The following is a 23,736-nucleotide window of genomic DNA, read 5'->3' on the forward strand; positions in this document are numbered from 1 at the left end:
AAAATTGCCCCAGTTGAGAACCACTGGTCTAAACAGAACACTTGTAAGTTGACCATTTGATCACAACCTGGCCATAAGTTGGGTACCCCTCATAAAATGTTGACTTTCTTCTGATCTCAGTTAGTTAGCCTTTTCCTTGAAACCTTCTGTTGAAGATTTCAGCTAGCAGGAAGGATTATTTTACAGTTTACTCTCCATCCACCTTACCTACATAAAAATAAACTTCCAAAGCCAGAGGCATCTACGCATGTTGACTTCAGAGCTGTGACAGCTAATCCTATTTACAATTACCCCTTTCTGGCTGCCCAGGGCTTCTAAAAACAAACTTCATTTAATACAAAAATACACTGAAGTTATGTTACATTCCTTCTCAGTAGCCTTAAGTTTAAGCAATTCAAGTTCAGGAAGAGAGATGAAGGAAAGAAAGTTCTGCTTGTGTAACACAGACTTAGTTTACAGAAAAACTCAATTTATTTTTGAATGTAGAAGGTTTTTCCACTGAAAACAATCTGTTGGCTTCACTTCCATGTGATAAAATGATGTTGAACTGAAAATGGAACCAGTAGCAAGGTTGCACTATCCTAGAAAATGGGTTTTGAAGCCAGACTGACATTTTTGCTGCAAGTAGTTACCCTTTGCAAGGTCATGAGATTTCAGCAAGGGTAAAAGCAATACATAATTCAATTTTAGACCTAAACCAGAGTTTGACTTACCAGATTAATAAGAAAGTGTTAAATCTTTGAAATCAATCCCCTCGCCATACTTGAAGTAAAAGGAAAAAAGGGATTGCAATGGATTATATCCCAAATGGAAAGACAGATAGCAAAAGAGCTCATCTGAAGGACATTTGTTTTAAAGGATGGGTCAGTTTCTCAGAGACAGTTCTGCATCCATGCTCATCTCCTGCTCATTTCCTTTTGGGTTCCAGTTGTGCTTTCAAACACAGAAATGGCCTTTCCTTCATCCGTTCATTCATGCCTTCATGCAGTGCTTAAGGAGTGCCCGCCCTATAAGAGGCACCATCCTGGCACTGCCAATGCAACAAATCAGGAGTCAGCTCTTTCCAAGCTCACTTTTTAGAGGAGGGAGGCAGATCTTAAAAGTAAAAAATAAACATGATCATTACAGAGGGTGATAAGTGCAATGAAAGACATACAAAAAAGACCTGGGTAAAGGGAAAGTATTGAAATGAGGTGGTCAGGGCACTTTTCTGAGGGCTGAGATGAGGAGGGGCAGCCCAGGGATGGCCTGGGGGGACACTGGAGGTGGGAGGAATAGCAAGTACAAAGGCTTCGGGGCAAGGACCAATGTGGTTTAAAATAAGCTTCATCTTCCTACACTGTCCATGCTCGGACCTATCCTCCCACCTTCTCACTCTCTCCAGCAGAAAGACCCTAACCGCTCCCCTGAATTCTCACATCTAACCACCCATCAGCCTCTCCACTTGAAAGACTAACAGGCATCTCAGATTTAACGTGGCTGGAACACAACCCTTGATCGCTCCCGTCACTCAAACATCCTCTTCCCACAGCTTTTCCCAAGTCTTCCACTTGCTCAGACCATAAGTCCTTGAAGCCTTGATTTACATCCAGCACCTACCATGCTGTCACCCTGGTCTGATCTACGTTCACTTCTTGCCTGGACTAATGTGGCAGCCTCCTTTCTCACTGGCCTTCTACCTTTAGCCTGAAAATTTGTTTTCCATTATCAGAGCCACAATTATTCTCTTAAGCATAGAACAGATCATATCAGTACCTTGCATAAAACCTTCCTAAAATTTTCCATCTCAGAATAAAATTCAAAAGCCTTGCTATTCAAAAGCCCAGCATGATCTGGCTTTGTTACATCTGTGGCATTATCTCCTTCCACTGTCCCCACCCCCTTCATTCCACCCCGGCTGCACTAGCCTCCTTGCTGGTGCTTAAACATGCCAGGCGTACCCTTGCCCCAGGCCTTTGCATCTGCTGTTCCCGAAGCCTGCAATGCTTTTCTTCCAGACACCCACATGCCTTCTCCCTCTGTTAGGGTCTCTGCTCAAATGTCACCTAAACAAAGAAGTTTTCCTGAGCACCCTAACTTCCAACCCCACATACATGTTATTTCCCCTTACCCTGCTTTGGTTTCCTTTATAGTGTGGAGAAGTTCAAGCCTTCCCTCTGCAGTTTCTACAATTGAGTCTGCTGAGATAAACTGACAATAGACAGCTTAACAGGAGAAAAGGAGAAAAACATATTTATTTTGTGCACATGTGCACAAGAGCCACACAAAATATGAGACTCGAAGGACAGCCAGGTGGCTGCAGCTTGAATACCCTCTTCAGAGGAGAGAGGGAAGTGGAGGATGTAGGCAATTTTACAGGAATAACAAATGATTTTAGGGGAGATGAATGGGCCCAAAGAACAGAGATAATAGCCTGGGACAAAGTTCCTCTGGGCTCTGGGTATAGTGTCAACTCTCGTCTTCCTTCCTGTATATGCATCAACTTCTCCCAGTTGATGGCATATCTGGACAAGGGATTCAGAACAACTGAATGACTTCTGGAGAATCTGGCCTTTATGAAGATATGGGAACTTCAGAAACACGTTCCCTGCACTGGCTGCAACCCAGGTGCTCTCAGTTTGAACTCCAAGCTACATATGATGAGATATCGTTTTCTGAGCCCCAACAATAGCAACCCACATTACAGAAATGGAAGTGCCTTTAGGTCAAGGACCATCTCTGTTTGCTGCTATCCCCTGGAGCCTGAATGAATGAAAACATGACTATCACCATCTCATATCTAAAAGGCCTGAAACCACTGCAATAGTTCAATTTAAAAGCGTGAGTTTTACATTCTGGGTACTGAGTTTCATGTTCTGGGTACTATGGAAGATATAAGAACTGTGTAAAGAAAATGTAATTTCAACCTTTTAAAAGATTAAGAATTGGTGAGAAAGAACCAGCCACATTAAATTACTGATTCATCTTACAGTATGACTTAATAATACAAGTGGCATGAGCAGTATGTTTTATAGGATTTCTAAAAATGAGACAACAATGTGGACTGGAGTATTCTGGAAAAACACCATGAGCAGAAAGGTGGCACAAATGCATGAAGTTTGGGAAAGTCTAAAGGAAAGGCAGAATCCCAGAAGTGAAGCAAGGGATTAATAGGGGCCATGGCACAGAGGAAAGCATAGCGATTGTTTATGGGAAGAGAAAAGACTGCCTTGCCTGTGGAGGTTCTTTTGGAGAAGATGAAGGAAATGGGAAAAGTGGGGTGAGGTTCTGACAGAAAGGGTTTTTTGGGCTGTGAGAAGCTACTTATGGTTGCTGGGCCAAATCACTGAGGGACCATCCAGCCCACGTCCCTCAGAGGAAACTGGCCAAGATCAGAGTGTTGGTCAGGGGCACAGGCAGGATGTGCGGTGATGGGCCTGAACCAAGCTGGTGCAGCAGGAGTGAGACAAGCCTGAGCTGACATGTAACTCATTCTCTGCTGAATCAGAATCTCTAGATGCAAGACACTGGCATGAATGTCTATATATATATGTTTAAGTTCCACATGATTCTGATGTGCACTTCTAGTTGAAGACCACAAGCCAAGTCTTAAAACCTCCACTTAGAGATGAGGTAACAGAGATCCAGATGAGACAACCTGCTTACGACCATGCACCCTGTCAGAGGCAGGCCTGAGAACACAACCCACAACTCTTCACTCCCAACATAGGCTTTAAGGGTGTCAATAAATAATAAAAAGGCAGAAACTGAACTTGCAGAAATAATTACTCAACCATTACATTAAACCAAGAGGTATCAACCACTTTTCTCTATGTAACCTGAAGTCATGAAGAATCAGAAAATTCATCTGTTCATTGATTTGCTCAACAAATATTTATTGAGCACCTATTACATGCCTGGTGTTTGTATTAGTCCATTTCTGTTGCTTATAACATAAATACTTGAAACTGGGTGATTAAAAATAAAAAGTGATTGCTTACAGTTCAGAGGCTGGGAAGTCCAAAATCCAGGGAACACATTTGATGAAGGCCTTGGTGGTGGTGACAGGGACACAGGGGTCTCACATGGCAGAGCAGAGAGGGACTAACCTCTCATGTGCTCTTCTTTTAAAGCCCTCAGAACCACGCCCCTGACCATCATTATTAATCCATGCACTATGGCATGGTCCTACAATCCAATCACCTCTTCAAAGCCCCAACTTTCAATTACCAGAATAGGATTTCCCACCCTCAACAGCTACAGTGGTGATTAAACTTCTAATATATGAACTTTGGGGACACAATTCAATCGATCCACATAGGTGTTGCTCTAGCTGTTTCAGATAAACAGAGCCAGCCAATCACAATGTACTGTAGTGAGTGGTCAGGCAAACATGGGTCATACTAGGAGTATAAGCCAGACATCCAAGGAGGCTTCATGGAGAATATAGTGTCTCAGCTGAGCTCTGAAGATCAGCTGGAATTAGGTGAAGTCTGGGTGGGGTTATAGGAGAAAGAACCGGAGAGAATTTGGATGAGAAAAAAATGATTCAGGCATAAAAAGCCATATATGCAAAAATCCTTTACTTCATCATTGATTTCAGCGCCTTAAATGCTCCACACCTGTTGACAATGGTCACGATCTGGGCCCTCATGAGGCATAGAAATCTTTCCTTTTCTTCATCAGACTATACTTTCAAAGCATCTTCTTTTGCAATTCTAACACAGTGTATCACAGCTAACCTTTTAAGAAACTCATTTTCATAGGACCATGGGCGCTGCAGTAGAGGAGCCAAAATCACTGCGTTCTCTCACTGAGTCTTGGATAAAGCTTAGCACATAGTTAGTGCTCAAGAAATATTTATAGTTTCTCCCTATTGCTTTGCACCTTAAGTCAGGATGCCCTAAGAGGTACTTATATCCCTGTGATTTAAATGTAGCTATATCAGACCTTCGCCCATCCAGAACACATTTGCAAATTTGTACTTGACTAAAAGCTCCACTTCTCCTCCTTAAAGATAAACAGGAAGATGCACATTTTGTGCAGCAGGGGTCCTTTCTAGAAAGCTTCCTTGGTTCAATAGTTTTCTATTGTTATGAACAGAACATCAACATAATTAACATAAGAATCCCTTAGAGGCCAATTTTAAATGAAACCACATTTAATTGCAGGTAATTCCTTTATTCCCCAAGATGATACTAACTTTCCAACTGGGTGTATGAAATATGTCAAAATCTCTGCAAAGTAAACCCATTTAAGATGAAATAGTATAGTCTATCAAGATCCAAAAGTATGGAATTATTTTGATTAGTTAGCCAAAACAAATAGAAAAAGAAAAGTAAATCCAAAGAGTCAAAGTATTCATAAAACAAAACCTAACACAAGTTTTGACAAGTTCTGTATTTCCTGAGTGTCCAAGCAAAATAGTATATGTTCTTTGGAAACAACGTTTTGCTAAAAATAAAATCCTAAGTCAATATTAATTTTTCATTTTTAGTATTTTGCTGGTAGCCTAAGTAATTTGTTTCAATCCTGAAATCCTCTATTGCCCAAATCCATGGTGTTAAGAAGGCAGGATCAGTGTGCACAGGGCCTCTATGTCGGAGGTAATCAATACATATGTACTAAATGAAGCAATGAATGGTCATTGATTTGACATTTGTCTAAGCTCCAAATGTATCGAAAGTAACTTGTAGCATCATAAAGGACGAGTAGTTCATAGGTAATAAGTAGCTCGCCTTCTCTGGAGTTCTAAATTAGCTCCACTTTGCCCACTCAGCAACCTCCCTGTTCTCAGTCTCATGTTTCCAGTGCCATCACGCCATCCCCCATGTGGCGTGTGCTGTATGTGCCACAGGTGACCAGGGCTACAGACAGATGGTCCCTTCTCTTAAAAACACCCTCTTTCTGTGTTTTTTAGGTGGCCGTCATAGTGAGAAGGCATCCTCTTGAAGTTTGCCCCTAATTAGCAATGTCTCTCAACCTGCCACAAGACAGTGGCTGTACTTTTCCATTATTTTTAGAGATCTCTATATTGCATCTCCTGTAAATAAAGAGATTTTTATAGATGGGATATGTATTTTTAAGAAGTCAGAGTAACAGATATATTTTAAGTGCATTTTTAAACCAAGAACTTCTCATGTATAGATAATTTAGATTTAAGAGCATAGTTATGCTAGTTGAACATGATAACAATACATTATTAAACATACTTAAGAAGATTAATGATTGCTTACTTTCCTACCCTCAATATCCAGCATGAGAGTTTACAGTAAACACAATATAGCATGTTTTAATTTTTATTCTAGTTTGTAATCTTTTCTTTCTCACAAAAAAACTCAAAGGAAAAAATCACCATGAAATCTTCATAAAAATCAAAACAAATATTCAGAGAGTGATTAATCACTTAATATCTCTGATATCATCTAATTCGGGGTAATGCTGCTTTATGAACATTTCTAGCAATATGAGCTTGAGGAAAAGAGAAAATGCAAAGATCACCTCCTATCTCCGGTCTTGTACCGTGATTGAACACTGCTAGGAGCTTTACCTTGCCCTATAAATTCTCTCCCCAGATACAGCAGTCTGTTGACTGTTTCCTTGAGTTCCCATTTCCTAGTGACACCATTTGTATTTCCTGGAAATAACATTATTTTAAAAGTCCCCAGTATTAAGAGTTATTAATAATATTTCCACTCTCTTGTCCCCGGCTGGGTCTGAATGCGTGAACACCTCTGGTGGGGACACTTTCCTTCTTGAGTACAGTCATTCAAGTGTTCAGAATTTCTGATATATAAGAACTTTTTTATTAATATCTACTTCAAATGTTATCTTTCTTATCCTCAGGCCATTTCCATGTCTACATGGAGATTTAGAATAATTTCCTTCCTCCATTACATTTTGTTCCTTGAAGGTATTTTATAACCAGAGTGCATGTTCTCTCTTTCTGAAGCTTCCTTCTTTCAGGCAAAATGGATTAAGTCTTTCTAGTTCAGTCCTCTGGATCTTGTGTTATGCCTCTTGTCTCTTGTATATTCTCAGCATGAAGATAAGAAAGAAGCATTATATTGTAAGTTGGAGACCTAGGAATAAAAAACAGGATGGTTATAGTTTTCCTCATCCTACCCTGCATCCAATTTTTAAAATTCCTTTAATGAATGAATATACATTTGGAAATTTAGAAACCTAGATGCTACTTTAAATATTATAAAAAGTGGGCCATTGAAATTTTATGTATGTGATTTAAACTTTTCTATAAAAATAACCAAATCAATACCTTTCTGACTTACGTTTGCTGTCATTATAAATCTTTATTTGTCCTATTACACAGTATAACAGGGACCATAAATGTCTTGCAAGCCTTGGGTTACCCAAGAGACCTTCCATTTTACCTCCTTTCCTTTACTACCTGTGCTTTTATTTACTCTTCTTCAAAGTCTATGTTTGTTTCTATTTTTATTACAGTCATCACATTTGATTTGATGTTCTAGCATTTAATCTTTAATATCCGTAGTAAATATACTTAGTATGGATTCATCAAAACTCAATTAGCATATTATTATTAAAGAAGAAAAGGTAAAACAAGAAAAAGCCAGGTTTTAATAGGTTAGTTTAGATGATAGACTTTCTAAAAGTATATAATCAGTCTAAAGTAATTTTTAAATGTCATTTAATTATTTGTTAATTTTCAGTGGTCCACAAGCTTAGTTTTCCTTGTAGTCTAACATAGTCTATTTTTAAAAAGGAATTATTCCCAGAATGGATTTTTTTTGTAGATATAGAAAATAATATTCTTTAATTTTATGGAAAGGCAAAAGAGCTAGAATAGCTAAAACAATTTTGAAAACAAAAAATAACGTAGAAAGAATCACTCTACTCAATATTAAGGCTTACCATATAGCTACAATAATCAAGACAGTGTACTATCAGAAGAAGGAAAGACACACAAATCAATGGAACAAAATAGAGAATTCAGAAATAGACCCACACAAATATACCCAATTGATTTTTAATAAAGATCCAAAAGCAATTCAATGGAACACTTAGACATTCATGGGTAAAAAAATGAACCTCAACCTAAACCTCTCACCTTATACAAAAAAATAACTCAAAATGATCATGAATTTAAATATAAAATGTAAAACTACAAAACATTTAGAACAAAATAAGGGGAAATGTTTGGAACCTAGGGTTAGACCAAGAATTCTTAGACTTGACCCCAAAAGCATGATTCATAAAAGGAAAAATCACCAAATTAGATTTCATCAAAATTAAAACCTTCTGCTCAGCAAAAGACTCTCTTAAGAGGATAAAAACACAAGCTACAGAGTAGGACGATGATTACCTAGAATATGTAAAGAACTCACCAAATTCAACAATCAAAAAATTCAACAACCCAGTTAGAAAATTAGAAAAACACACAGATCCACTTCACATGAAGAGGGTATACAGATACCAAATAAGCACATTAAAAAATGTTCAACACTACTGGCCATTAGGAAAGTGCAAATTAAAATCACAATAAACTAACCCCACATACATATCAGGATGACCAAAATAAAAACTAGTGACAACACCAAATTGGCAAACATACAGAGAAATTGGATGGCATATTACCAGTAGAAATGTAAAATGGTACATACAGCCACTCCAGAAAACAGTTTGGTACTACTCAGCAGTAAAGAGGAAGAAGGCAACGATACACATTCAATGACCTGAAACGAACATTCCAATAATCGTACTGGGTGAAAAAAGGTAATTCCAAAAGGCTACGTACTGCATGATTCCATTTACATAACATTCTTGAAATGACAAAAGCATGGAAATGGAGAACAGATTAGTGGTTATCAGGTGTTGAGGGAGTGTGTGCGTGGGAAGTACGTGTGGTTACATAAAAGGGCCACGTGATGAGGGATCCCTGTAATGATGAAATATTGTGGATCTCGACTGTATTGATGTCAATATTCCAGTTGAGATATTGTGCTGTAGTTTTGCAAGATGTTATCACTGGGGAGAAAAGTGAGGAAAGGCGTATAGTATCTCTCTGTATATTTCTTACAACTCCATGTGAATCTGCAATTATATCAAAATAAAGAGTTTAATTAGGAAAAGTAATCCTGTTAGCAAATTGTAAAGATAAATCCATCCAAATGAGAATAAGACATGCAAAACATTTATTTTCTCTTTTGGTTTTCCCTGCAAGGTTTGCGAGGAGCGATCGCCTTTGCCTTAGCTATTCGGAACACAGAATCTCAGCCCAAACAAATGATGTTTACCACCACACTGCTCCTTGTGTTCTTCACTGTCTGGGTGTTTGGAGGAGGAACGACCCCCATGCTGACTTGGCTTCAGATCAGGTGAGTGGCACTGTTTAGCAAAGGAAATCGTTATGGGCATGGCTGTGCTGTTCAATTTCTGGTATTGCTGACCCAGTCAAGAGGACAATGACAGGTCCGTATCCTAACTTTCCCTGGAGTCAAGTAGACCTTCACTCCCAAGGTGAAACAATATGATCTAGCACCAACTGAACTGACGTTTCCAACAGTCTTAGAAACCCCTAGGATGATGTCTATTTAGTCTGCCCCTAGATAGGGATTTATCCAAATATTAATTCTTTCATTCAACAATATGTATTGAGTACAGTGTGACATGCTATGGAGTTGACAAAAGTAAGTGAGACACAAGTCTTATCCTCAAGATCCTCACAAGCCAGTGTGATTGATACAGAAAAAGCTTTAATGCTAAGGAGAAAGTGAATTTGTTTTGTTTTCGATTCCTCACAGCACTTAAGATAGAAATGGGAACATAGGAAATGCTTAAGCACATTTGGTTAGTGAGCCATGTGTTTAGCCAGAGGGATGCTGTGGACACAGGTTAGATACATTCTCACAGGTAAAGAGGGTCAAGACTGGTCAGAGACCTCCAGTAAGCAGTGCCTGGAAGATGATTGCTATACACCTGAAGTTTGGAGGTAGCAGACAGTTTGACAAAAACAGATGGCTGGTGCCCATTGCAAAAATGTCTAAGTCTATTTTAAAATGTTGTTGTCTATATTTAAATGTTTCGGTGACCCAAGTCCTCATTTTCATACCCCAAAAGTAACAACAATGCTTTAGGCAAAGAGATTTCTTTTCTCAAATCCATACGTCTTGATGATCATGCAGTCCCTCCCTGGTCCCCACCTATTCTCTGTGAGGACAATTCCATACCTACCTCATCTGACAAGAGAAGATCCATCTGACTGGAAAAGGACTTCCAAGAAGATTCTTACACACAAGGACTCTGTTATTCCAGCACCTAGGATAGTGTCTGGCACATAGTAGGACTGAAAAAATAATTCATGAAAAATTAAATGAATATAACCACAAATATAAATGTTTTTGTTTGGCATTTACTGATAGTTGTCTATCCATTTAACAAAGAGGGAGCAGAAGCAGTTCTCATAAGTTTAGTGTAGAAAAGCTGATGTTTAAACTGGGCCAAGTGGCTAGGCATTAAACCAAATTCAAGGAAAAAAGGACCTATTGAAGTGCTGTGGATTTGCTGAACACTTTGACTAAAAGTGAATAGAAGGTGTTTTAAAATGCTTGTTGAAGTATTTTCTAGGCATATAAATGTGACCTGCAATTTCTTTCACAGCAGTGGTTACCTGTAGGCTCCTATGGATGAGTACACATATTACATTAAACGCTACAGCGCTGGGTCCCCTGTGAACTGTTTATAAGACAGTGGTATGTTCAGGTTTCTGGAAAATAAAATTCAGTAGGTGGATCCATGCATGGAAAAAATAGAGCTTGGAAAGCAAAAGTTAGAAGACACCAGTCTCACAAGATAAAAGTATTAAGTACCCTATCAGGTAAATTAGAATACTCAGAACGTAAAGTAGGGATGTCAACATTTTCTTAAAGTAATCACATATAACTTGTTTTCTATAATTTCTTTCTTTACTATGAAGAGGTTGTCCCCAAATCAATAACATGTTTTATCCTAGCATTTACCTAACTCTCCTACAGGAGAGTTTTTCAAAGGCATCATTAACTTCAAATAGGTGTCATAACGTAGGTGGTCTCATGATATCTGGTTCAGCAGGGAGAGGGGAGTATAACAGTGGGGCTTTCAACAGGTTAGGACAGTTATCCAGGTGATAGGACAGGGATGGATGGGGATGTCAACCAGTGTCCAGGGGTCAGGTGGCTGGCGGGTCAACCTAGGCCAGTGTTATTATGGTCTCCTGCCAGGGGCACAGCGTGGGGTTGCCAGGCCATGGAGATGCCCCAGTGGAAATTGGCTCCAAATGGCCCAACTGATTTGGTGCTATATTTGGCCACCAGTCCAGGAGGAAAAAGGGACTAAGGTAGTGGTGCTGGAGGAAGGGTCCGGGAGTCCTGGTAGCCAGCCTCAACCCATCCATCCTCTCACCAGATTCTTGACTCCACCACAGGAAAGAATTCAAGATCAGAGTCACAGTAGAAAGTGAGAACAGTTTTAATGTGATGGATTAGAAATACAAGTTCCACAGAAAGAGTGCAGCCTAGCTCCAGAGACTGGGCAGGGCCCACACCAAGTTTAATGCACAAGTAAGAAATACACACTTAAAGTTCAGTACAGAGTTCAGGCTGGCTCAAGAGTGAGCAGCCACCTGCTAAAAGTAAGTTTGATACAAAAAGAAATCATGCACACCTCAGCCAGCAAAGTGCAGGTTGGCCCCAGGAAAGTGAGTAACAACCCCACCTTCGGCTGGGATTCGGCTTTTATAGTTTTGCTCTCTAATGAATTTTCAATTAAGGGGGTGGCTCCCAGATATGTAACATAGTCTGCACATGTTCAGTTGGTCTCTTTTTGGAGCATGTTCATTGGTCAAATCCTATCACTTGCACCAGACATATTCAAGAATATTCTGTGCTCTTTAGCACCCCTAGTGGAAAGTCATTCGAAGGGTAAACTCCCTTCCACTGAGAATGCTTGGCTATGAGGGTTATATAGCTCTTCAGTACATGCCCAGCCACTGGATTTGCATAAGCCAGCCCCCTGAGTTCTCAATGTTCCTGAGTTGGTGGCAAAAGTAGGTCTACCTAGCAACAGTAATTTCCCTCTAGGGGAGGGCCCAGAGGAGGGGCCTGATGCCTTGGGGAGTGGCTTGAAGCCCAGAGGTGTGTCCTGAAACCTGAGCCCAGGGAAACTGAGCACCTCCTATCTCAGCAGCACTGTGATGTATTTAGGGAAAGGAGCTGACAGGGCTCCAGTCTAGTGGGCCAGGTGGTAATCTCAGGTGAGAACTAAAGTGTCAATCTGAAATCAGGGCAGAAAACCAGTCAGAGAGGCCAGAAACCCACCCATGAGGAAGTCAAAGGGGAAAAACTGAAGTTCATAGATATATGGGCACCCAGGCAGACAGGACACAGGGCAGCAAGAGAAAGCTAAGACCAGTGGCTCTCACACGTGAGTGAGCATCAGAACCACCTGGAGGGCTCCTTAAAACCCAGATCACTGATCCCCAGCCTAAGCTTCTGATCCAGTAGATCTGGGTCAAGGCCTAAGAATTTTCACCACATACCAGGAAATGCTGATGCTGCTGGTCCCAGGACCACACTTTGAGAAATGCTGGTTTAGATTTCCTATCCCCTAGCAGAGATGAGGTTAATATTAAATACTGACAGATTTGACGGGGGGTGACCAGAGCCAGGAATGCCTGAGAGTGCATTAGAGATTCCTTAACACCTAGAGAGAGGCACAGGCTGATTTAAGGAGGAAGAGTCACTGCGCACTGATCAATAGGAGGGAAATAAGATATAACAGAACAAACATTGAAGAACACGACCATACATGCGTGTATACAAACACACACACATGCACATAACATAAATTTGGTTCAGCTATGTTACAGAGATACCATCACACACTACGCTTCTCTGTCATGGTTTATAATGTCATCAAAGAAATTTTCTATTCCGTTATAGCTTTTAAACTCATAGTTGCCCATCGTTTAGACTATATTTAGCATGGCTTTGCTTGTTTACAGAGCCACGTCTCATTAACCAACTTTCAGGTCACACTCTTTCCCGAAAATACCAGAACATAAGTAAATTGGAACTTTCATAAAATGACACAAATGAGGAAACCCAAAGGGCAGGAATGCAAATGTGATGTCAAATGGAGGCAGGAATAGGATAGAGACACGCCCCAGGGAAGCTACTCACGAATGTTCAGGCTGGATCAGCGCTACCACCTCTTTGCCTGGCAATTAATGGACTCCTAATGCACTGGCAACAGCTGAACCACGCAGCCAGTTGGCATACCGCACTGTCGCACCTGAGCACAAGGAGGCACAAAGTGCAGACGACCACCGTTACCACCTTTCCCCTGTAACAGACAAGGTTAAGGCAAGTGACTTCCGCACATGACCAGAAGCTGACGCTACCTCGTTAGGCCTTAGTTACCCTATCGCCTCCTTCACAGAGGAGTGCTCCTCCCCTTAGTTAGGGTAGAGAAACACCCTCTTCCCAGGACAATCTATAAAGTCTCCCCCAGGGAACACACAGGGCGGTTCCCATTTCTCTTTGCGAGGCCACCTGCGCTCATGTGTGGGTGCTGTCTCTTTGCTGTTATTGGTGTGTTTGTCTGTCTTCCTTCTTCCTTTTTTCTCAGTGGTTTAATCCATTTCAGTTGCTTATAACAAAATACACAAAACTGGGTGATTTATAAAGAAAACGAAATGTATTGCTTACAGTTTCTGAGGCTGGGAAGTCCAAAGTCCATCTGGTGGTGGTGACAGTGACCCAGGGGTCTCACATTGCAAGATGATGGAAGCAAAGAGAGAGCAGAGCGAGAGCAAGAGAACAACTTCGTCATTCACTCTCCTTTTAAAGGCCTCCAAACTACGCCCCTGACCACCATTATTAGTCTGTTCACTACTGCACAGTCCTACAATCCAATCACCTCCTCAAGGCTCCACTTTTCAATTACCGTAATAGGATTTCCCACCCTCTTAACAGTCACAGTGGGGATTAAGTTTCTAATACATAAAACTTGGGGGACATAATTCAAGCTTCAATGAGTTTTGGGGGGGACATAATTCAATCTATTACACCCACCAAGTGAGCTCTCTGTACTGTGGACTTTGGTTGGTCTCAAGTAAGGTTTTCCTTACTTGGTTGGATCAAGTAGGGTATGAAAATGAACCCAAGCGTCCTCACTTGGAAAATGACTTGTTTATACACTTTACACAGCCTTCCCTTCTTGATTGTACATTGTTTTCTCTTAAATTATTAGGTATGTATTTGAGTTGTTTTTTTAATTCCTATGAAATTTGCCATTCGGCCACAAACTACCAAAATAGGATGCAAATACAGTATTTTATATAAAGTAGAAATTGATTGTGCTAATATAAATTGCACTTTGAGGGAAATGGCTGTGAACCAGCAATGATCCTATGCTTACAGAAACTCAGAATGACCTTTATATACGAAACAAATTTTCCATTGATTAAGTATTGTCCTGAGCACCATTCAAATTTCTTAGCCTGAAGCTGTTTTTTTAAAAAAAATAATAACAAAATATTTTTAATGCAGCATTTGAAATAAATCAGACCTTTGTTTCCTAAAATACTAGAGAAATAGAAAAGACTCTTCCAGCATTACTTTGGAGGTTTTCATGTAAAAGAAAGCAGAATGGTTTCTTGATTTGAATCCAGATCTCCTCCTTTCTGTGAAATACATTAATACTGGTGGTGAGGAAAACCCAACCCCATAGTCTCCAAGGAGTAGATCTGCTCTTAGCCAGGAAACAAGAGATCAAAGGTGTCAGGCTTTGCCCTACTGAGGCCAGTAAACAGGATTATCAACCAAATGATCACACATGCTCACAAATAAACATCAAAGACCAACAGAACAGAGCTCTCTGGCAGTGGCACCAGGTAATTAACTTTTAGATGGTAACCCCATTCCTGGTTTAGGGTAAGGTACCACATGGAGCCCACACCATGGTGCACACCTTTCCTGGGCATCCCCTCATAAGAATGTTGGACACATCTCTTCAGAATCTCTAAACCACAGTATGGAAAGCTTTCCATACCAGAGTAATGGAGAACTTGTCTCCCAGATGGCATTAGAAAGTGCTCTCAACAACATGACCTCTATAGATTCCGGATTTTGGCCTCTAAACACTCCAGCAATGACAGCCAGCTTTTTTTTTTTTGAGTATTTACTCTGTGCCACATATTAGGTAATAAAATCCTAGGCACATAAGCTCCCTGAGTCTCAGCCTCTCATCTATAAAATGGGGATGCTGATAGTAGCTACTTCCTAGGGTAGGTGAGGGCTGGCAAAACAGCCCAGGGTCACACCACTGTAGGCTGCAGAACCAGAATCCAGCCCAGGCAGCCTAAGCCCAGGGCCTACATGCCGAAATAGTGCGTTCTTCTACCATTTTGAATAAATGAGCTTATTCTTGATGCCAAAATCTTCCTTGATTAGTAAATCCTCCGGGGGAAAAAAAAGAGATGTACTTTTATAACCAAGACAGGCCTGTTAAAAGCAAACACAGGAAATTTTCATCCATTATGAGTGATCGGGCCGACTTGATCATGCAGCACAAAAACTTTTCAGTGCTGGTTTTCTCTTTGATCTGGAGCAGTTAAAACAAAGCCAGCCCTAGCTTAAATTAGCCAAGTGGGGAAGTTTGTCTTCCTGCATGATAAGAATTTAGAATTATAGGAATTATAGGAGTGTGTCACCCTCACTCCCATGTCCCAGCCCCATCCAGGATCCCAAGCCATCCCACTGTGGCCTCTTCCCTGACTCAACAAAAACCAAAAACAAAATTTACACACACTGGCCGGGGGTCCATTGAAGAGTGAGTAACTTTTAGTAGCGCAATGCCAACACTATCAACATTTTAGTTAACTATTTAAATTCAATTTTTGGTTTATGACCCAAAGCCATCCGAGAATGGTTTTTTGTTTTTTTGAAATCATTCATACCCACTGGCTACAAAGTTTTTAAGTAACAGTCATTATAGGAATGTACACGATGATAAAGAGAAAACTGTCCTTAGTAATATCTTTTCATCTTAAATGATAGCAAAGTTAAATATACCTGCTTCCATACAGACTTCCTTTATTAATGAGGTGAGGAAATGTCAATTTAATATGATGAAGGAATAGATATAATTAGGTTCTCTTAATATCTAATTGTGTTCTGTTCGTTTTCCTCTCCAGCATCCAAAATCTCACACGTTTGACAATTTGCTCTGTTGGTATGTTAATGTAATGAACCAGCAGCACACACGCTGGGCTAGACTGTGTGAGTCCCAGCCCTGCTCCCATCTCTCACTGGCTGCGGGACCGTGAGCAATAAATTCAACCTCTCTCTGCCTCAGCGTTCTTATCTGTAAAACTGGCATCATCATCATAATATTGACTTCTTTAGAATGTTATGAGGATTAACAGGTAGTTAGTACACACAGTGTATGCTCAACAACTATTGCTGTAACAATACCCAAAATATACCTATGAGCCTTTCCTTATCCAAACACCTTTATTGCCACACACACACACACACACACACACACACACACACACACACACACACACGCACACACACACACGTAAAGTATTATTAATTAATCCTATTTGTGAAAGTGTGGCCTGCATGAAAAATAGAAAGAAATAGTCTCTGGATAGTTTAGTTCATTTTGTGTAGAAACTGGATTCATCAATTTTACAGGCAACCCCTATTTCTACATTCAAAATAATAAACCTCTTAAAGAAAGATGCTCACTAAAGCACTATATTTTTCCAACAGCTCAAAAAGATTTTTTCTAAAACGTGCTTTTATTTCCTTCTTAACATAATCTTTGCTTAGTAACAGTTCAGATATTTAATTTAAACCATTTCATTAACCTGTATTGATTTTATTATTTTTTATTAATTTTGTACCAATTTGTATACTTTGTATTAATTTTTATCAATGGGCCTGGGAATTACGCTCTCTTATGAAACATGGAAAACCAACTTACTCATTTGAATGTAGACTCATACTTTATATTCTCTACCTGCTACTCCCTCTTAAAATTATTTTCTATATTCTTTAGGTTTTTCTATAACATGTTTCATAAATCCAAATATTTATTGTTCAAATCAACCTAGTTTAACATATTACATTAGAGATATTGGATAACTATAGTAACTTACTGTTGACCTAAAAATATCCCAGGTTTATAACATGTTATGAATTAGCAGCTCCTAAATTTGCTTCCAGTGCCATCTGGGTTCTTTAACATGCTTCCCTTCTGTGTACAGAATCTTCTCAGGTCCAGAGATTCTAGTCTTTATTTCCACAGTTGTCAGTGATCCTCCACTAGCCATGTTCTCATTTATCTTCTCTGAACATGCTCCCAAGATCATCAGTATCAATAAGCTTCACCCATCTGTTAAGTTTACCAAACAATGGACATTCTGCTCTATTAAAGAGAAGTTACTGGCCTGTTATCATAAAGTATGATCCACTATAGTTGCCTTACTTTAGGTAATAGATTTATCTTTGCTTTAGATAATAGCTGAAGACTGAATAAAAGTGATTTTAAATGTAGTAGATGGAACTTGTTATTCTAAAGGCTGTGGAAGGGGTTCCAGTGCTGGTCAAGACGGAGTAAACACACGTACTCCTTCCTTTCTCTCCTTCTGAATGCAACTGAAAGCCCCGGACAGAACGAGTGTAGCAGTTATATAAGGACTATAAAAAGTAAGCGGTAGAAGACACACTGGGGGAGTAATCTAGAATTCAGAGTACTGTTGAACCAGCAGTGAGTCCCCACCCCCCTTTTTTTTCCTCTTTGGTATCTCTTGGCCTGAACTCAAAGGCAATTCAAAGACCAGAATTATGCCACAAGGAAGAGAGAAATTCTTTGTTTCTGGTACAAGGATCAGGTTAGGGAAACTTTGCGGGTCAGAAGAATGGGAAAATCCCTGGATTTGTTTTCTTCATTCTCTCTCACCCCAGCCCCAGTCAATCATGAGGCAGCAGTGGTGACAATGGCATATCAGTTGGGTGGACACCTCAAATTTCAACCAGAGGAAGTACGGTCCTAAGGCCAAGGGGGAGAATTCCCATTGCATTTTTTCTCTGTTAATCCTTTCACCAATTAGCCTTGGAAGCAGTTGCAATATTGTGGGAAAATCATAGGAAATACGCAGCAGTGTGTGGAAACTAAGGCCCTGGCTTTTTAGCCAGAGGACCAGGAAAAGGGGCTTTGGGAAGCAAGAAAATGTGGAGAAGATCATGGAAAGAAAGGAGCTCAAGAAAGTGATTCTATAAAGTTGTCTATAAACTTTTGGGCTCACCTCCGCCACAACACACACTGTGTACAGATGTTTCTGACCCTCAACAGCATACAAAGGCTTTGAGAAATGAGCTACTCATTTGATAAATGAGTAAATCTAGAGCTTTATTCAGATCCCAGACTGTACACTGGGTGGCACAAATGCAGGACAGACCTGAAGAGCAGTGCAAAGACGCTGGAACTATAAGCAAGAGAAGGCAAATGACAACTTGCATCCTGGACTTAATGTGGTTGATTGGCTGATAAAACAAAATATCAACATTCTGCATGGAAGATCGTATGTGACTTAATATACCCAGATCCAGAGTCACTTAACATAATATTCAAAATTTCCTGTATAAATCCAAAATTACACATCATATGAAGAATCAAGAAAATCTTAATATCTCACAAGGAAAAGTTCAATCAACAGATGCCAACCCTAACATGACATAGATGTAGGGATTAACAGATTAAGACTTTAAAACAGCTATTATAATCATGCCCCAAGAAGTAAGAACAAACATAATAGAAAAAAATTAAAAAATGAAAAAGATCAGCAGAGAAATAGAAGATACAAAAAAGAAATATATGGAAATTTTAGAATTGAAGATGCAATAAGTAAAATAAAATATTCATCCTTTAAGCTTAATAGCAAAACAAGAAGACCAAAGAAAGTTTCAGTGAATATGAAGAAAAATTGTTGGAACTTATCCAGTCTATACAAAAGTATGCAATTTTTCGCCAGAAAATCTGTTCTTAAAAAGAGCTAAAGGAATTTCTGCAGATGAAAGGGCAATAATATTAGAGAGAATCTTAGAACAAGATAAATGAAGGAAAAGCAATAGAAATGGTAAATATCTGTTGAATATAATAGACTATTTTTTTCTCTTAAGATCCTTAAAATATGTATGATTATTAGAAAAAAAATTTTAAATTGTCTTATGGGATTTTCAAAAGGGGAGCAGAGAGAGGGAACTGTAAGGTGGTAAGCTTTCTATATTTCCACTTGAAGTGATAAAATATCAATTTAAAATCAACTGTGAAAAGTTACATATTTATATTGCAATTTCTAGATCAACCTCTGAAATATATAAACAATGAGATACAGTCAAAAATCCAAAGATAATGAAAATGGAATATGAAACAAATTAAAATACCCTCAAGGAAGGCAGGAGAGGGAAATGGGGGGCCACAAGGTGGAGGGGGGGAAGAGAGGAAACAAACAGAAAACAAAGAATGAGATAGCACACATATCAATATTACATTAAATTTAAATGGTATAAAGACATCAATTAAAAGAAAGATTGTCAGAGTGGATAAAAAATAATACTCAACTATATGCTATATATAAGAAACATGCTTTAAATGTAGTGATATAGGTAAGTTAATGTAAAAGAACAGAAAAAGATATAACATGCAAACACCAACTAAAATAAAGTTGGACTGGGCATGTTAATATCAGACAAATTAGTCTTTAGAGCAAGAAAATTTTCTAGGGATTAAGAGGACATTACATAATGATAAAATAGTTAATTACCAAGAAGACAGGACTATATAAGATGTGTATGTGCCTAAAAACATAGCCTTAAAATACATGAGGCAGAACCTGATAGATCTGAAAGGAGAGACAGACAAATCCACACCTATAGTTGGAAACCTTAATACTCCTTCCTGAGTAATTGCTATAACAAGTAGACAGAGAATCAGCAAGGGTATAGAAGAACTAAACAACACTAATAACCAACTGGATTTAATTGACATTTATAGAACACCCTACTGAACAGCAGCATAAAATACATTTTTTTCATGTGCATACAAATACAGCAAAATAGACAATATCCTAGATCATAGAACAACCTTTTTCAAATTTAAGAGAATTGAAATCATATAGTGTGTGTTCTCTGACCATAATAGAATTAAACTAGAAGTAAATATTTAAAATAACTGGAAAATCTCCAAATACTCAGAAATTAAACAACACAATTCTAAACAATTCATGAGTCAAAAATGAAATCTAAAGGGAAATTAGAAAATATTTTGAAGTAAAGGAAAATGAAAATATATTGAAATTTGTGAGATTCAGCTAGAACAGTGTTCAGAAAGACATTTATAGCCCTAAATGCTTACATTAGAAAAGGAAGAAAGTCACAAATCAACAATTTAATTATCCAAGATCAGAAAATTAAAAGAGCAACTAAACCCAAAGTAAGCAAAAGGAAAGATAACAATTTGAGCAGAAATCAATGGAATCAATAATAGAAAAACAATAAAGAAAAATCAATGACCAAAATCTAGTTCTTTGAAAAGACCGATAAAATTAACAAACTTCTAGCCACACTGACAAGAGAAAAAGACTCAAATCGCCTATGTCAGAAATGAAAGGGGGATATCATGACAGACCTCATGGATATTAAAAGTGTAATAAAGGAATACTACAGACAATTCCATGCACATATATTCAAAAAAATAGATGAAATATAACAATCTTGAACAAACCACCAAAACCCATTTAAGAAGAAATAGATAAATTGAATCATCCTATGTCTATTAAAGAAATAGAATTCATAGTTTAAAATCTTTCAAAAAGAAAACTATAGGCCCAGATGGTTTCACTGGCAAATTCTTCGAAAGAAAATATAACACCAATTCTAAACAATCTCTTCCAAAATTAATTGAAGAGAAAGGAACACTTTCCAGCCCATTTTAAAAGACCAGAATTACTCTAATACCAAAACCAAAAACAACATCACAAGAAAGTAAAACAGACCAATATTTTTCATGAATAAAGATGTAAAAATCCTCAACAAAATATTAGCAAGTCAAATTCAGCAATACATAGAAAGACCAAACATCAAAACTAAATGGGATTATCCCAGGAATTCAAGTCTAGTTTAATGTTCAAATATCAATGAAATCTATTATATTAGCAGGCAAAAGAGAAACATGATTATATCAATTAATGCAGAAAAAGCATTTGTGAAAATCAATTTTCATTCATGATTTAAAAAAAAAAAAACTCTTAGCAAACCAGAAATAAAAGGAAACTTTCTTAAACGGATAAAGAGCATCTTCAAAAACCTATAGCTAACATCGTATTTCATTGTGAAAGACTGATGCTTTCCTCCTAATGTTAGAAATGAGACAAGGATGTCCATTCGTACCACTCCCATATGACATTGTACTGGTAATCCTAGCCAGTGCAATAAAACAAGAAAAATAAATATGATACATACAGATTGGAAATGGAGAAATAAATGTACCCAATTTGCAGGCTATATAGGTGTCTATGCAGAACAAAGAAATCTACAAAAAAAAAAAAAAAGGTCCTACAAAGAGTGAATTTAAGTAGGTTGTAGGACATAAGGTCAACACTCAAAAATAAAGTATCTACCTACTAGAAATGAACAATTTGATACAGAAATTAATAAAAGTAGTACCACTTGCAGTAGCTCCAAAACATTTAAATACTTGGGACTAAATTTGACAAATCATATGCAGAATCTGTATACTGAAAACTACAAAATGCCAATGAAAGAAACCAAGAAAGACCTAAGCAAATGGAGAGGCATACTGTGTTCGTGAATTGAAAGACCAAATATAGCTAAGATACCAATTCTCTGTAAAGTAACTCATACATTTAATGCAATTTTAATCAAATTTCAGTGGACATTTTGTAAACACAGACAAACTGATTTTTAAATTTCAAGAAATGCAAAGTAACTAGAATAGCTAAGCCAATTTTGAAAAAGAAGAATAAAGTTGGAGGACTCAGACTGCTTGATTTTAAGACTCACTATAAAGCTGCAGTAACCAAGAAATGTGGGATTAGCATATGGATAGACACATAGATCAACTGAATGGAAGAAGGAATTCAGAAATAGACACACACAAATATGGCCCATTGACTTTGAAAAAGGTGCAAAGACAATTCAATGGAGTAGGGATAGTATTTTCAACAAATGGTACAAAAACAATTGGCTATCTGTGGTAGGCAGAACTCCAAAATAAATCCCAACATTTCCTGCTCGTCCCCACCCTGGTATACATCCTTACATAATCCTCCGAACTGTAAATATGATGGATTTTACTCTTGTGCTTAGGTTATGTTAATATGGCACAGTTGACTTTAAAATATGGAGATTATCTGGTGAGGCTGGTTTGATCACATGAACCTTGTTACAAGCAGAGTTTTTCCTAGCTATTCTTTGAAGAGGAAATCATAGATTCAGCACACAGGAAGGATTTCACACACCATTACTGCTGGAAAATGGAGGCGACTACATGGCAAGGACTGCAGACAGCCTCTAGGAGCTGAGAATGGCCCCTGGGTGACAGCCAGCAAAGGAAAGGGAGTTGAAGGCTCACAACTTTACGGAACTGAATTCTGCCAACAGGAATGAACTTGGAAGTAAATTTTCCCCAGAGCCTCCAGATGATGGCATAACACAGCCGACACCTGCATTTCAGCCTTGTGTTATCCCGATCAGAAGATTCAGTCACACTGTGCCGGACATCTGACCTACAAAACTGTGAGCTAATAAATAGGTGTTGTTTTATGCTGCTAAGGTTTGGTAGTTTGTTGCACAGTAACAGAAACCAATACAATATCCATAGGCCAAAAAATGAACCTAGACTTAAACCTCAGACCTCATTTAAAAATTAACTCAAATTGGATCATAAATCAAAATATAAAATGTAAAGCTATAAAACTTTTAAAAGAAAACATAAGAGGAAATCTTCATGACCTTGAATCAGGCAAAGGATTCTTAGATACTATACCAAGAGCATCATCCATAAAAGAAACAATGATAAATTGGACATCATCAAAATAGAAATATTTTGCTTTGCAAAAGACACTTTTAAGAGAATGAAAATATAAGCTGCAGACTTGGAGAGAATACATTGCTGATGGGAAAGCAAAATGGTACAGCCAATCTGTAAATCACTTTAGCAGTCTCAAGTTAAACACGCAATTACTATATGACCCAGTGTCTTAGTCCCTTGCATGCTGCTATAACAGAATATCTGAGACTGGGTATTTTATATAGAACAAAAATTTATTTTCTCACAGTTCCGAAGGCTGGGAAGTCTGAGATCAAGGCACCGGCAGGTTCAATATCTGGTGAGGGCTTCCCTCCACTTCTCAAATGGTGACTTGATGCTGCATCCTCTGGAGGAGATGAACTCTGTGTCCTCATGTAGCAGAAGGTGGAAGGGAAAAGGGACAAACTTCCTCCATCAAGCCATTTTATGAGGGCCCTTAATCCCATTCACCTCCCAAAGGTCACACATCCCAATACTGCTGCATTGGGAATTAATTTTCAACTTGAAGTTTGGAGGAGACAAAAACATTCAAACCATAGCACCCAGCATTTCCTCCCCTGGGCATTCACCCTAGAAAGTAAAGTGGGGATAATAACAGCATGTATCTCTGAAGAT

At 38.5% G+C, this 23,736-nt stretch overlaps 1 protein-coding gene across 1 annotated transcript in view; it reads left to right on the forward strand.

The window, feature by feature from the left end:
- The window catches only part of SLC9A9 (solute carrier family 9 member A9), a 530,630-nt gene that overhangs the window by 339,321 nt on the left and 167,573 nt on the right, over positions 1–23,736 (forward strand). The window contains exon 12 of the mRNA XM_063114568.1: positions 9,182–9,335. Coding sequence (XP_062970638.1) covers positions 9,182–9,335 — 154 coding nt within the window. The remainder of the gene's footprint in view (positions 1–9,181; positions 9,336–23,736) is intronic.

This window comes from Cynocephalus volans, chromosome 11, assembly GCF_027409185.1.
Source record: "Cynocephalus volans isolate mCynVol1 chromosome 11, mCynVol1.pri, whole genome shotgun sequence".
Lineage (NCBI taxonomy): Eukaryota > Metazoa > Chordata > Mammalia > Dermoptera > Cynocephalidae > Cynocephalus > Cynocephalus volans.